The 16012-nt window shown below is 45.4% G+C and overlaps 1 protein-coding gene across 1 annotated transcript; it reads left to right on the top strand.

Moving 5' to 3' along the window:
• The first annotated feature begins 1162 nt into the window (after window positions 1–1162).
• CA2 (carbonic anhydrase 2) lies at window positions 1163–15799 on the top strand. Its single transcript, XM_070477438.1, has 7 exons — window positions 1163–1292; window positions 2506–2703; window positions 9448–9566; window positions 9989–10081; window positions 11335–11397; window positions 13706–13861; window positions 15210–15799. Exons 1-7 carry the CDS (start codon window positions 1259–1261, stop codon window positions 15327–15329), a joined length of 783 nt encoding a protein of 260 aa, XP_070333539.1. The 5' UTR covers window positions 1163–1258; the 3' UTR covers window positions 15330–15799.
• Window positions 15800–16012: the final 213 nt, after the last annotated feature.

The following is a 16012-nucleotide window of genomic DNA, read 5'->3' as shown; positions in this document are numbered from 1 at the left end:
ATGCCTGATGCCAAGTTTTCTTCGGCAGCCAAGTTCTGAGTTTTCAGCTTTTTGCAAGTTCTCATCTTTTTGCAAGAAATTTCTTTCACCCAATTCCTGTTAGAAGAGTGATTCTTTATAAGTCTTGATTGCTTTCAATCAGTATTTACTCGCCTAGATAATCTCTCCCCCCAAATTAATTTTTTAAAGAGAAGAAAGGAAGTAGGAGAGATGTCAGGGTATCCATATGATACCTTGTCAGTTCGCAAGGAAATGGCCCCCTCTCATGCATGCGCCCTAAAGGAGATCAGTTCGAATGTTCAACGGAAGGACCGATGTTAAAGCTGAAGCTCCAGTACTTTGGCCACCTGATGTGAAGAGCTGATTCATTGGAAAAGACCCTGATGCTGGGAAAGATTGAGGGCAGAAGGAGAAGGGGACGACAGAGGATGAGATGGCTGGATGGCGTCACTGACTCGATGGACGTGAGTTTGAGTAAACTCCGAGAGTTGGTGATGGACAGGGAGGCCTGGCGTGCTGCGGTCCTCGGGGTCGCAGAGAGTCGGACGCGGCCGAGGGGCTGATGTAGAAGCACGCTCGCCTCGTGCGGACTTTGTACGGGAGACCGCCCTCCTCCTCGGTGCGCGCACGGCCGTCCGGCAGGGGGCGCGCGGCGCCCGGCCCTCCGCGCCCCTCCAGGACCGCAGCCCCGTCCGCCCCAAGGTCACGCTCCCCGCCCCGCTTGCGGGCGCAGGGCCGGGACCCCGCGCGGCGAGCCCCCCGGGGCTGGGGGCCGCGGCGCGGGCAGGGCCTATGGGGCGGGGCGGCAGGGCGCGGGGGCCGGGGGTTCGCTCACAAAGGGGGGCGCGGGCGGAGAGGCGCCGGGGCCCGAGCGGTCCGCGCCCCGCGTGGGGACGGGGCGCGCGCAGACGCTCCGCAGCCCAGTCCGCGCGGGGAGCGCGGAACCTCCCGGGCGCCCCGGGCCCGCGCCGAGGGCAGCCGGGCGGCCTGAGTGGAGCCCCGGAGCCTGGCGCAGCGCCCGGCCGGCAGGGCGCTCTCCCCGCCCCCGGAGCCTCGCCCGCCCGGCCCGCCCCGAGCTCGCGGAGCGCACCTCCGCCCGCGCCCTCCTCCCCGCTCCGCCTGGGGCCGCCCGGGGCCCCCAGCCCGGGGCCGCCCCCACGCGCGAAGGTGGCGGGCGCCTATAAGAGCCGGCGACGGCGCGGCCCGCGGACACACGGCGCGGACACCCGAGCAGCAGTCCCCGGACCCCGGCGCGACCATGTCCCATCACTGGGGATACGGCCCGCACAACGGTGAGTGCGGGGCCCCCGGGCGCGTCCCCCGGCTTGGGGCCCCCCGGGCGCGTCCCTGGCGCCGGGCCCCAGGCCGCTGTCGAGGAAGCCCTGCGCCCGCGCCGGGCCGGGGAGGGGGGCGCGCATCGCCATGGGACCCGCGCGCAGCCCCGCTCGGGTCGATCACCACCCTGTCCCGACCCAAGAGGACGCTAGGAAGGGCTGCAGCGAAACACTTTGGTCGTTGACCGCAGAGAAATTAGGAGACCCCCCTCCCCGCCCCCCTTCACCTCCCCCCCCGCCCCGCACTTCATCTTTAGCACCACCTGTGGCTAAGATTCTCAGCACGAACTGTTCCCGGGCGTTTTCTTGGGTTGGTGGTTTGAGTCCTTTGCGCTGACCTCTGAGTTTTCCTGATTTCTTGACTTCTGAGGTCAGGAGGTCCCCAGGAAACCGGCATTTTCGGGGCCACAGGTCTGGGTTCCCCCAGGCCAGCGGACGTCCGAGCAAGATGTGTCTGGCGCATCTCTGTCTTGCGGGGTCTGGGGCTTCTCAGGTGATGGAGATCCAGACCCTTCAAGGCGAGGGGGCTGGCGGGGAGGTGATTCAGTCCTTGCCTCTGGCAGGAGGACTGAGGAAGGAATCTCCCTCTGCGGGAGCGTCTTTAGGAAGCTTGCTCATTCAAATCCTAATCACAAACCCAGGGTCAGCGGCTCAGTTTCAGTAAAAGAAACATAAAAATAGCTAATATGTATATGACGCTCCCTGCTTGTTCTAAAAGCGTTACATGGATTGATGTTAGTTCTCACACCAACCTCTATAAGCCAGATGCTATTGGTTCCCCTTAATACAGAGGGAAAAACTAAGGCACAGATCAAATGTTTTCCCAAGGTTGCTTGCTAAATCGCTTCAGTGGTGTCCGACTCTTTGCAACCCCATGGACTGTAGCCCACCAGGCTCCTCTGTCCATGGGATTCTCCAGGCAAGAATACTGGAGTGGGTTGCCAAGCCCTTTTTCAGAGGATCTTCCTGACTCAGGGATTGAACTGGTGTCCCTTGCATCTGCCTGCATTGGCAGGCGGGTTCTTTACCACTAGTGCAGCCTTGTATCCAGCTGGGAAGTGGCAGTGCCAGAATTGGAGCCAAGCAGGTCCAAGAATCGTTGCCCTTTCCCCGGAGTTGGGGTGTGCCCTTCCCCACATTGTGGGGTTCACACGTCTCTGCTCAACCCCAGGCCCCGAACACTGGCATAAGGACTTCCCCGTCGCCAACGGCGAGCGCCAGTCACCGGTTGACGTGGACACCAAGGCCGTCGTCCCTGATGCTGCTCTGAAGCCTCTGTCCCTTCTCTATGGGCAAGCAGCTTCTCGGAGAATGCTCAACAACGGTCACTCTTTCAACGTGGAGTTTGATGACTCCCAGGACAAAGCAGGTCAGTGTTTACAAAATAACATGTGTCCGTAGCAGCTCTTGTCCCAGCTTAACAGGCGCAGGATCCCCTTAATACTACACTCTGATCATCTTCGTTCTATTTCAGCCTCTGAGAAGCAGGCTAATTTCTTTGAAGTGACAGGGGCTGTTTCTCCCTGTCGGATTCCCGGTTTCTATGTAGGGCACTGAATAACTGTGCTATGCCTGAGAAAAGTCACAAAAAGGCAGGGCCCCTTGCGTAGAGGTCAGCAATGAGGAGACTTGCAGAAACTGGACTTTTTAGAGTTGGTCTTCAAGGTAGCACGCAGAAGAGTGTTGAAAACCTGCTACTTTAAAATCCTGAAATTCTCAGAAGCTCTGTGTTTGTGAATATTTTCTCAGCCTTGGGCCAGTGTGGTAAAGGTGGCTGTGTATCTCGGTATCCACCCAGAAGTTCATTCGATAAATGAAGATGTTTTAGAGTTGGTGGACATACCTGGTCCCTTGCTGACAAAACCAATTACCGTAATTTATTTGTAGTAGTGCTCTTTACAGAACACTCTTTGCTGCTGCTTTTTATTCTTTTCTTGCTCAGAAGTAGGAGAACAATCCCCTTCAGACACAGGAGCAGCCTTCTTTGCTCACTGGTTGATTTCCAGGCCAGTGTCCTATTTTCCCGGGTGCTTTCCTTTGAAGGGCACTGACCAAATGGTGCTACAAACACGTTATGTGTGGTGGGGGTGTGGGCCTGGGGGCGTGCGGAGCATTGCGCAAAAGGAGAAAAGACAGATCCAACATTCAGTAACACTCAAAATGTTCGTGTAACGACCTGCAGTGCTAATATATGAATGTAATTATAAGCATTATTCGAGTTGCCTTGCCGTTTTCGGGAGCTATCCAATGTATTCAGTAAGTTTTGAAAAATTCTTCTTCCTTCCTCCTCTCCTGGGAATGATAGTAACTAGCCTCTCTAAGTGTTTGTTTTCTTAACTGTAAAATTGGAGTATCTGTTACAGCGGAAGGATTAAATGGGACAGATGTATAAAGCCCAGTGCCTGGCACCTGAGATTCCTCTGTAAATGGCCATTGCTCTTGGCTCTTCACGCCACTTGGCTGCCTTTGTTAGGCAAGCACTGTCGCTATTGCATCTCTGATGAAAACTTCTGGGTTTTTTTTTTTTTTAACATGGTAGCAAGTGAATAGGATTTATTAAAGAGAAAAAAAGTAACATTTTAAAATTGCTTTAAAATTACTTCTTATCACTTAATGATATTTTAAAATCTTATAACACTTCTCTATTTTTCCAAACATGCCAGTTATTAAGCTATGGACTGATTTTACATATGACATTATCACATATAGTAATACGTTTTACCATAAATATGTCAAGTTCTGATGGATTTCTTCGTGAGCAGTAACTGATGAGAGCTACCCACCTTTTTCTAACTCCTCCTCCTGGTGAATAACACACACATTACTGAAGCAACTGGCTGTGTTTGATTGTGAAACATCAGATAGAGGCTCAAGTCCATGTCTTTAGAGACAGATGTATTGTTCACTTAGTTTTTATAAAAGAAAAGAAAAATCTCACTAACACCACCTTTATGTAAGACAAGCCAGGCACCTGGAGGTCAGGATGGAGCCTGGTCCCTCACTCGCCTCCCCTGAGCCCATGCTGAGGATGCCTCACGCAGGAAGACGAGAGCAATAGATGCTGACAGTCACTTTGGTGGGTGCAACACAGAGGTGTTCCAAGGAAACATGGAAGGCAGGTTTGGAGTTGGCCTGAGCAAGTCAGAAAAGACTTTTAAGGGTGAATAAGGTTTGTGCTTAAAGGATGAGGCTTGAAGGATTTCAGTGTCTTGGAGGAGACTCCTGGCAAAAGGAAGCAGGAAACAAGGAGGACTTGAGAGAACCAGGCAGGAGGCACAGTAAAAACAAGAGGAATGAATGCTTGAGAGGCTTGTCCTCCTTCGAAGGTGAAAGAATCCTTTGTAATTTTGCCTGCTACCTCCGCAGCATTTGCAGGTGTTTTGATTAAACAAGGAAGCATTTTTTTCTAGAGTATGAATATATTAAATGTTGATATTAGGGGGAAACACATCTACAAGATAGAAAAAATACAAAACCAAACATAGCATGCAGAGAAATACCCTTTGGACTTTTTTTTTTTTTAAAGATCCTAGACTCTCAAGTTAGAACACACAGTGGAGGTACTCTAGTCAAACCCACTTAAAATAAACATGAAGAAACGGAATGCTCAAGAGTTTAGGTTACTTGCTAGTCGTCTCCTTCCTAGTTTGTTGGAATGAGGCTAAATGGCAACCACTTAAAAATGGAAATTGAATAAGAATCTTTAAATGACGGCTATAGTTAATGTTTAGTGTGTTCGTATCCATGCCATACTTTTAAAAACTGATATACTTTTCTGTTCCAAGTCTAAAAATAACTTTTCATTTTGGTCATTCAGTTTTTTAAAATCTGTAGTCTGTCATCTCTTTTTATTAGGAATTATTTTCACTGAGTTAATATTTTAAGATATCCTTTATTTTCTGTATTTAAATACTTCAGTTCACTTACTCCCCTGCCCCTCAACCCAGGGAGATGTCAGCCTTCAAGTACTTTTCATAGGCTCAGATTTTCGGATATATCCTAAATGTTCTTACACCCAAAATTAAATACTTGGGTATAAGGAACTGAACTGGTAGAATTTATTGTTATGTTTAAACTTGTGAGAATTCTTTTTAAATATGGAGTTAATAGGCTTTAACTGGGAACTAGGGTTAAAACTCTCATCAATCTTCTAAGTGCCTTTAAAAAGAAACCACCTGAAATTAATGGAAAAATGTTAATCCTGCTAGGTGTTTTAAATTATTAAAAAATAACTCCCTGTTTGAGATCTTTTATTACATTCTTTATCTGGGAAGAAAAGAATAGTAGTCAAATTATTAACTCCTGCTAACTTATTAACTTTTACTAATGAGTTTAAAATGCTCTTGCTTTATTGCAAAGTTAGAGGCAAATATTGAAAACCAGTGCTCGAATTATTGGGCCAACCCATGGACAGTTGTTATGAGCAGAACCCTAAGCTTCTGTAAGATAGACTAAAGCATTCTAGACCCCGTATTTAATTGTGTTCATGTCAAAGGGTTACTTTTTTTTTTTTTTTAAACCAGAAGCTGTCAAATAATTGCCATAGACCTGAAACTAAGACCTGCTGCCTCCTCAGTCTTCATTGTGGGTATGTTAGTGAAGGTGACAGCTAAGCATCTCACTACTGAGAGTATGGGCATCTTTCCCTCAGATCTGTCTATACTGACACTTGCTTTTTTAACCTTAGGAGGTAGCCCTAGAATTGCTGACCACTGCCAAAAACCCAAAACAGATTAAGTTTCAGGTTCTTGATAGAAGTGATTGTTCACGACTAGAAATGTGTTTTTTAGTAGACTATTTACTTCATTAATAAGAATCCATTAAATTTTAAACTAAGGATTATTGGGAACAGTTTATGTTTTGAATTTAAGAGAGATTATTGACATTCACTAAGGTCTGTAGTTCATTTGGATGCATCTTATATCATGTGTATGCGTGTTAGTAGCTCAGTCCTGCCTGACTCTTTGTGACCCCGTGGACTGTGGCCCTCCAGCTCCCCTGTGCATGGGATTCTCCAGGGAAGAACACTGGGGCAGGTTGCCATTTCCTTCTCCAGGGGATCTTCCCAACCCAGGGACTGAACCCACGTCTCCCGCATTCCAGGCAGATTCTTTACCAGCTGAGCCACAGGGAAGCCCTCGCATCTTATATTAAGTAATGTTAACGTGATCAAGAAAGGAAAAAATGTTAATGCTACATTTATAGGTTTTAATTTGCATTAGTGGCTAATTTATTTCAATATTACTAACATGAATGTTTCACAAGGAACATAATTTACCTAAGTAATATGTATAAGAGGGCAGATGATAATATTACCTTTAATGCTTCTGTTGTGTTTTATATGTAGTATGTATAACTGATGGAAGATCGTGAAAGTTAAAATCTTTCTTGATTTTGAGGTTTGGATTTAAATAAAGTTTGCAGGAGTCTTGAACAGGACATTGGGTCTCGGAGGAGAAAACCCCATTCGTGTATCTCCACTGCTTGTGAGGCACATTTCTGTGGTACAGCAGATGATGGACTCCACACAGAAATGGCTGGATTTTTCCAGAGAAAAAAATGCAGTCATCAATTTCTGCTGTTCTTTAAAATTATTTTTTCATTAGAAAAAGGAGTTTTTCAAGTGGAGTAGTTTAGAAAATGGCATGGAGCAATCAAATTAAGTAAAAGAGTAAGTAGACCCAGAATGTTGGCGTGAGTTCCCTGTCTTGAATCTCATCTTTCCTATTTCTCAAGTAAAAAGATGCACACTACCTTTATGAGTGCGTGTCGCTCAGTCGTGTCTGACTCTTTGCGACCCCGTAGACTGTATAGAGTTGGAAATGACATTCCTTCCCCCGGATAAGGAAATGACAACCCACTCCAGCGTTCTTGCCTGGAGAATCTCACAGACAGAGGAGCCTGGCAGGCTACAGTCCACGGGGTCACAAAAAGTCGGACATGACTGAGCGACTAACACACGAACACCTTTCCTGGTTACAGTAGGGGCTTCCCAGGTGGTGCTAGTGGTAAAGAATCCACCTGCCAAGGCAGGAGACTCAAGAGACACTGGTTTGATCCCTGGATGGGGAAGATCCCCTGGTGAAAGAAGTCCCAGTATTCTTGCCTGGAGAATCCCATCGACAGGGGAGCCTGGCGGACTGCAGTCCATGGGGTGGCAAAGAGTTGGACATGACTGAGCGACTGAGTATGCACTATTTACAGTGGACTTCTCAGCTACACAGTAACATGGTTTTACTTTAACAAAAGCTCAAACAGGTTTCTGGTAATAGTATATTAGTCCTGAAAGTGTTTAATCATTGAACACTGAGGCATTTTTTTTTAATAGTATTAGAAATCCTTATTTAATGAAAGCTCTATTACTCTTGCCTAATCCTAAATCTTTATAAACTTTATAAACATGTATTTTCTTTTAAGAGTATATATAGTTATGAATTATATTTTTATCTTGGAAAAAGTCTATTTGGGGGTATAAGGATAATTCTTTAATTCTTTCCTTATTGTCAGATTAACGAAAAGCACATTTACAGTAAGTTTTTTAGTTTTAAGAGATGTTATTTTATTTGAATACATCCAAATTCATGTTTCTTAATAGATCAGTAATATAACACCATTGATTATTTATTCTCTTTAAAAAAAAAAAAAAGCTTCTTTTCTTCTCCTGGCCTATTGTAAGGCAGAGCTGTCAGCCAGCGGTTGCATCAGGAGCCACAGAAGGGCCCAGCCGCCTGGATATCTTCCAGCCAGCTTTATCTTTTCTTTGAATAGACGAACATGTGCTGCTACCAATTAAGGATATTTAGGTGAAGTTGTCCAAACAAACTTTATCATGAAGACCTTGTCCCTTGGTTTTACAAAGCTGAAGTTCTCTTGGGCTCGTTACTCTGCAGAATTATAAGCCCAAACATAAAATTCACTTAGAGCAAAAGGGGTTCTGTTTCCAGTTCTAGAGAAATAAAACTGAAGTAGTGGAACTGCCCTATTTTTAAAGGCTTTTAAATGTGTCAGTTTGTTGTTGTTCAGTCGCTAAACCGTGTCCGACTGTTTCTGGCCCGTGGACTGCAGCACGCCAGGCTCCCCTGTCCTTTACCATCTCCCAGAGTTTGCTCAAATTCATGCCCATCGAGTCGGGGATGCGATCCAACCATCGCATCCTCCGCTGCCCTCTGCTTCTGCCTTCCATCTTTCCCAGCATCAGAGTCTTTTCCCATGAGTCAGCTCTTCACATGAGGTGGCCAAAGGATTGGAGTTTCAGCTTCAGCATCAGTCCTTCCAGTGAACACCCAGGACTGATCTCCTTTAGGATGGACTGGTTGGATCTCCTTGCAGTCCAACGGACTCTCAAGAGTCTTCTCCAACACCACAGTTCAAAAGCATCAATTCTTCAGCGCTCAGCTTTCTTCACAGTCCAACTCTCACATCCATACATGACCAGTGGAAAAGCCGTAGCCTTGACCAGACAGACCTTTGTTGGCATGCTTGTTGGTTCACAAATCCTACTGAGGACGGGCATCAGAGGTCGGCGATGCGGGCTGAAGGCCACTCCCTGGCCGAGGCAGGGCGGAGGTTCCTGAGTTCGCAGGTGTGAGACAGCCCAGTGCTGGCGGGCCGGTGCCCACGCCTCCTCCCTTATTCACAGAGGAACTCACAGTCCCCTGAAAAGCTCCTCTCTCTGAAACCTGAACCTCTGACTCCAAAGCAAACCTGGAAGGAAAGTGTCCTGTGCTCAGAAAACAGATAGGAAAGCATCCACCCTTTCAGTCATTACAAGTAAAGGAGAAAGCAACAAGAGTTGAAATGATTCCATTCAGCTCTGCACACCAAGCCCGGGTCTAGATTTCATTTTCAGAGTGAAGATGTTGCTTCAGGCCTACAGTTAGTACTATAAAAGAAGATTGAAGAGTGTGACGTTCAGGAGTGTGTGTCCCACATGCGTATGGATGAATTTGTGTGTGTATCAGTGAGTGTGCGCCACCAGGTCCTCTGTCCGTGGGATTCTCCAGGCAAAATTACCCCGTCTCTTTATGTCTCCTGCATTGGCAGTTGGGTTCTTTACCACTAGCGCCACCTGGCAAGCCCACATAAACATCATATATATATTTTTTAATTTTAGTGCTGAAAGACGGACCTCTTACTGGCACTTACAGATTAGTTCAGTTTCACTTTCACTGGGGTTCATCTGATGACCAAGGTTCTGAGCACACTGTGGATAAGAAGAAGTATGCTGCAGAGGTAAGATACACTCTTTTTTTCTTTCAAAAGCTTAATTTGTAAATTCAGCTCAAACCATTTTCTTCACAAAGGCTCTTCCTATTTGCTTCTTATAACCTTTATCTGTGATGTTACATTAATGCCGCAAAGCTTTCTCTAAGACCTCCTAAGAACACCATTTGCGTAAAAATGAATCCAACTGGGAGGATCTCGTTTTAATGTAAAATCTAGAAATAAACATTCCTCAAAGGTATGCAAGGTTTTGTCTTCGAGTTGTTGAAGGAATCACTTGTGAAGTAGTGGACAAGTAGAATTAAAATGCAAGTTTAGATTTACAGTTACCCACATTTTCACTTTCTTCCGTGGGCTCTAGCTATGAAGGTAACTGCAGGCTTTTATCACGTTTAATCGCTTGCTGTGTGTGGTTGTGTCTCCTGCTTCAGCTACACTTGGTTCACTGGAACAGCAAGTACGGCGACTTTGGAACAGCAGCGAAGCAGCCTGATGGACTGGCTGTTGTAGGTGTTTTTTTGAAGGTTAGTTGATGGCCCAATTCCCCCCCTCCCCGTTTCCAAAAAAGGTGAACTAGACAGAACATTCATAACAAATAGGACATTCTACAGAAAGCCTAGGAAATGCCTTTAGCTCTGAAGTATTTGGGGGCTTATTTTCCTGCATATCTGCTAATCGCAGTGGAGATACAGACAAAAAGACAATTCCAGAGGTATTTCTTAGGTACTGTTTGGATGTAGATGTGAAGGATGTTTACACATGAAATGTGAAATGAGAAAAAGCAATACCTGGAATGAACACGAGTACTTTTGTTTTCCTTCAGCCTTAAGCTAGGTAGTGCTATCCCATGATGGAGAATGCTAAATTAAGAGCAGGTTTCGGAGGAGTGAAGGACGGTGACTCCCTGTTGCAGAATCCAGGCAGTGAGAGTGGGACATGCCGATTGAGCTGCCCCCTGGATAGTCGCAGACCCAGTGGAGAAAGGTCTGGGCTGCAGACTCATGGTTCTAGAAGTCCTGTGTCAAGGTGACAGCTGCACACACAAGTGACAAGTGAAGTGAAAGTGGCTCAGTCGTGTCCGCGGAATTCTCCAGGGGATCTTCCCAACCCAGGGATCGAACCCAGGTCTCCCACATTGCAGGCAGATTCTTTACCAGCTGAGCTACAAGGGAAGCCCAAGAATATTGGAGTCGGCAGCCTTTCCCTTCTCCAGCGGATCTTCCCAACCCAGGAATCGCACCGGGTCTCCTGCATTGCAGGCGGTTTCTTTACCATCTGAGCCTCCACGAATGTCTAGGAAATCATGCAAGGAAAATCTGACGAGGGGGATAGCGCTGCTCAGCAAGCAGCCCTGAGAAGCTGCAGCCTGGGAAGAAAGACCCTGATTAAAGGATCAACAGGGGATACAGGAGTCAAGGCAGATTTGGGAGGCAGGGGGGCAGAGGGAAAAGTCAAAAGACGGGGCATTTTGCAAAGGAGGGAAGACAGTAGTGCAAAATCCTGCGTGAAGCTTAAAGCAAGCATTTGAACAGTTCTGGTTACCTTGGCACTTGGAGGTCACTGGTGCCATCTGAGCAGGCGATTTCAGGTGAACTGCGGAGCTGGAAGCAGATTGTCAGTGAAAACAGGGCCACCAGACTAAGACTGACGGGTGGCGTGTAGCTAGTGGTGGTTTTTGCTTCACCATTTGGAGAAATTATACCTTAGAGATGCCCTAATCAAAAAACGGTGTGGTGCCAACTGTATATACTGTCTTGTCCTTTGTGTCTTTCTATAGGTTGGTGATGCTAACCCAGCTCTCCAGAAAGTCCTTGACGCGCTGGATTCTATTAAAACAAAGGTACAGTTGAATTTTTTGACACCTGCATAAGGTACCTATTTTCCATACCCCACTCACTTTTTAAAATTCTTTTGCTCAAGCTGAGTAGTCTCGGGTTGATAGGTGGTTGTTAGATGAGCCCTTAATAAAGGTAAAATGTTGCTCATATGTTTATTTAACTTATCTTTATCCCACAGTTGATCCTAATGCTTGTATAATTTTCAGACTTGTATTTATTTACTCTTGCTTCATTTGAACACCCATATGCAAGAATCAGAGAAAACTGTGATTGCAAGGGGGCTGAAAGATCACCTGATCCAATTATTTACTCTTCATAAGGCAGATATTTGTTGAGTACTTACTATACGCTGGTCGCTTTGTTAGTCTAGGAAATGCAATGGAGAACATGATGAATAAGGTCCTGTTTTGTGACCTCTTTAAATTCATGTTTAAATCTATGTGCTATGGTCATGGAGCATCTGCTTATAAATACTGCTTTTAGCAGCAGTAACCTGGCTTTATCAAACTCATCCTCAAATTAAAGCAGCAAGTCTTCTGAAAGGCTTACCTGTTACCCTGAGCTTGTTCACTGCGGCTTTATTTACAATAGCCAAGACAGAAAGAGGCTAAGCACCCAGTAACAAGTGATGGGTAAAGAAAATGGGGGGTAGATAGATATAGATGGGGCTTCCCAGGTGGCTCAGTGGGTAAAGAATCCACCTGCCGAAGCAGGAGACGTGAGTTTGATCCCTGAGTTGGGATGATCCCATGGAGGAGGGCATGGCAACCCACTCCAGTATTCTTGCTGGGAGAATCAATCCCGTGGACAGAGGAGCCTGGTGGGCTACAGTTCATGGGCTTGCAAAAGAGTCGGATAGGACTGAAGTGACTAAGCTCAAGATATAGATAGACAGATAAAACGGACTCAGCTGTCCAGGAGAATGAAATCATGCCATTTGTGATGACATGGATGGACCTTGAGAGCATTAGGCTAAGTGAGATAAGTTGGATAAAGAAAAACAAATACCAGATGAACTAGTGGAATCTAAACAAATAAGCAAACAAAACAAACACAAAGCCAGCTCACAAATACAGGGGATCGATGGTGGTTGCCAGAAGCAGGAGTGGGGGCCAAAAATGGGTGAGAGGGGTCAAAAGGTACAGATTTCCAGTTATAAAATAAAGACGTTTTGGGATTGACTTATACATAAATCAAAATAAGTGAGAAGGCAATGGCAACCCACTCCAGTACTCTTGGCCTGGAGATTCCCATGGACGGAGGAGCCTGGTAGGCTGCAGCCCATGGGGTCACGAAGAGTCAGACACGACTGAGCGGCTTCACTTTCACTTTTCACTTTCATGCATTGGAGAAGGAAATGGCAACCCACTCCAGTGTTCTTGCCTGGAGAATCCCAGGGACGGGGGAGCCTGGTGGGCTGCCGTCTATGGGGTCACACACAGTCGGACACGACTGAAGTGACTTAGCAGCATCACAGTGACTATAGTTAATAACATTGTATTGCCTCTTTGACAGTTGCTAAGAGTAGATTTAAAAGTTCTTATCACAAGAAAATTCTGAAACTTTCTGTTGAGAGATGTTCACTAGACTTCCTATGATCATTTGATAATATGTTCAAATATTGAATCATTACATTGTATTCCTGAAACTAATATATGTCAACTATACATAAAAAAAAAACCCCAAATCTTCCTTCCACTTGAGCCTGTTTTCTCTCAGCCTTTCACCTACGCCCAAGCTAATTATCTTTGTCCCCTTTAACTAATCTTACCTGACAGCTGTCTCTTGCAGCAACCTGTCACTCTTCGGACAACTCTTTCCTGTCGCTTCTGTTTCTCTAAAGTGTGGTGTCCAGAGCTCAGTGCAGTTCTTCAGTTCTGGTCGAACCATCAAATAGCACAGCAAGACAGTGACCTCCTCATCGAGGACGCTGTCTACACATTCTGTTCCTGTGCCTTAAAATCGCAGCATTTTGGTGGCAGCAATTTCACTTTAGATACCGGCTAAGATTAATGACTTAATGAAAAGATAAGGGATTGTTTGAGAGGACAGGTGAGCAAATGGACAGGTCAGATTGCTAGTCAGGTTCTCTTGCTCACATCTGCTAATCTGAGTTCCCATGTCGAATATCTCCTGTTAACTTCTTTTATTCTGTTTTCTGGTGAATATGGAACTTCTCTTTAAAAAAAAAAAAAAAAAAAGGAAGGTTTTTGACTCTCCAAGTTGAATTTTTGTGTGTCCCCTTCTCCTGCGTCCCCCCCACTCTGATCACGTGATGTGTTTTAACCCGGTCTTTGCCTTGTGTTCCAGGGTAAGAGTGCCGACTTCCCCAACTTCGATCCTTCCAGCCTCCTTCCTAGCGCCTTGGACTACTGGACCTACCCCGGCTCACTGACCACCCCTCCTCTCCTCGAAAGCGTGACCTGGGTCGTGCTCAAAGAACCCGTCTCCGTTAGCAGTCAGCAGGTCCGTTCGCTCGGGTTGGGGGGAGCACTTAGTCCAGGCGGAAGGACTAGACCTCTGGAAGCAGACAGATGTGGGCTTTAGCCCTCCTGCCACTTCTGGTGCCGGCAGTAGTGCGTAGCAGATGTAATTAGCACTCACCAAGTACTTCTTGTTGTTAACGATAAGCTTGGGTAATTTTTTCTTTTTACTGTGAAGTTGGGTAACACTGAAGATTACCTAAGAAAAGTGTCTGTCACCCAGTACATGCTTTTTTGTGCATTAGGAGGAATCTGAAGGCTGGAACAAAGGGATTTTATATTCAAGGCTGCATAGCTATGGGTCATCATTTCCAGCCGACGGCTCACTCACCTAAGATCTGACTGTAGTTTATTTATATCAGAATGCATTCTGGATTCTAACAGAGTTGAAAGTCATCCGTTGGATAAAAAGCATCTATTAAAAGCCACTCCAAGTTGCTTCAGCAGCTTAGACCAGACACGCGTTTCCTATAGAGCATAGTTTGTGCTGTTCAACACGCTGCGGTGACAATGGTTGTGTGTGTTACAGTCGCTGACTTACATGGAAATTGACTTCCTCGGAAATTGACTTCCTCGGAGTTGACCGAGGGAATTTTGTTTGGCAGAGAGATCTGGGTCGAGGCTGTTGATTCACGGGCAGCTGCCTTGCCTCCCAAACCACCATTCTTCGTTTAGATCAAGTCATGCTTAGTGAAAGGGAAGTGACTCTATCAGAAACAGCCTCAGAGAAGGAGGAACCTGGTGTAGGGATGCCTGGGCCACGTCACTCTGCTGGGAACTCACACGAACTTAAAAGGAAATCAGAACTACCCAGAGATGAGGGTTGGAAATCCCAGCCTGGGCAGATTTAATCCTGTGCTTCTGTAAATTTAAGCAGAGATGTCAGCCATCATTCCACCCTGGAGCATGCAAACCTGGGCTCACTTTATCTATCTGTACCCATGCTGATGTGTGTCTTCCCTGGGGCAGAAAACAAAACCTTAATTTGGATCTAGAATTGTTATTATTACTTTACCTCGCCGAAATATTTTATAGGTTTTTGATGTTTGATTATGTAATTAAAAGAGGAAAAAACAAGCTCATTGAAAATTTCCTTCAGATAACAGCAAGATTAATTTATTCTGTAGAAATTAATTTGTTGTATGAAAGTATATATATGTAATCTATATGTGATTACATATCTGTTGAGGATCAAATTAAATTTTGAACATTGCCATCTGAGACTGTGAATACTGGGAAATGTATTTCAAGATTTAACACAAGCATGATAATTGAATGCTGTAGTGAAACTTGTAATTTTGATGTTTTTCATCTTTAATTTTGTCTTTTAGATGTTGAAATTCCGTGCCCTTAACTTCAACGCGGAGGGTGAGCCTGAACTCCCGATGGTGGACAACTGGCGTCCGGCTCAGCCCCTGAAAAACAGAAAAGTCAGAGGTTTCCCCAGATAAGGCGGCCCCGGGGCAGTGTCCAGGGGAGAGTCTTTGGGCCTCCCCTTAGCTTAGCACAAGTCCACCTTGGTGAACTGGGCCCTCGCTTCTTTGCGTCTGGTTTTCTAGACCCTTCATCTCTCACCTGATGTGCTTACTATTAAAATGTGAAAACCCAGACCAATTGTCATGATTGACAGATTTGCTGTGACTGGTGCTTTGCTTATGATAGTAGCCTTTCTGTGACAGAGAATATAAGAACCTTAATTTTGCTCACAGAATGTGGGGTAATGAGCACTCACAATGGTTCACTAAAGTGCTATTTTGAAAATATAAGAAGGCAGGATGATTGAGTGCAAGTCTACATATGGGGATAAATTGAACTGTGTGATATAAATCAGGTAAAGTAGTCTTGATCCTATGTAATGTGAATCAGATAAATGTTTGTGATTCCAAGATGGTATAATAAAGAAAAACTTTAAATTCTTAAATATATTTGTAGCGATGGTATCTTAATTACACTATGATTTAGTGACTTTTGAACTATAGAGATATAAATGAATTATCTATAAAAATTGTTATAGCTGTGATACAGAGTATATTTCCATTCAAATAATATAACTTAATAAATATTGTATTTTAGATACATTCTCTAATCTGGAATTCTGTCTTGGATTATTTTATTTTACGCTGAGCAGTTGGGT

Source organism: Odocoileus virginianus, chromosome 15 (assembly GCF_023699985.2).
Source record: "Odocoileus virginianus isolate 20LAN1187 ecotype Illinois chromosome 15, Ovbor_1.2, whole genome shotgun sequence".
Taxonomy (NCBI): domain Eukaryota; kingdom Metazoa; phylum Chordata; class Mammalia; order Artiodactyla; family Cervidae; genus Odocoileus; species Odocoileus virginianus.
Note: the sequence above shows the minus strand (reverse complement) of the source record. Positions and strands in the feature narration are given on the sequence as shown.

Coding starts and splice junctions, on each gene's coding strand:
- CA2 (XM_070477438.1), top strand. CDS start 1,259: ATGTCCCATCACTGGGGATACGGCCCGCACAACG. Junction 2,704..9,447: donor TGACTCCCAGGACAAAGCAG/GTCAGTGTTTAC, acceptor TTTTAATTTTAG/TGCTGAAAGACGGACCTCTT. Junction 11,398..13,705: donor TGGATTCTATTAAAACAAAG/GTACAGTTGAAT, acceptor CTTGTGTTCCAG/GGTAAGAGTGCCGACTTCCC.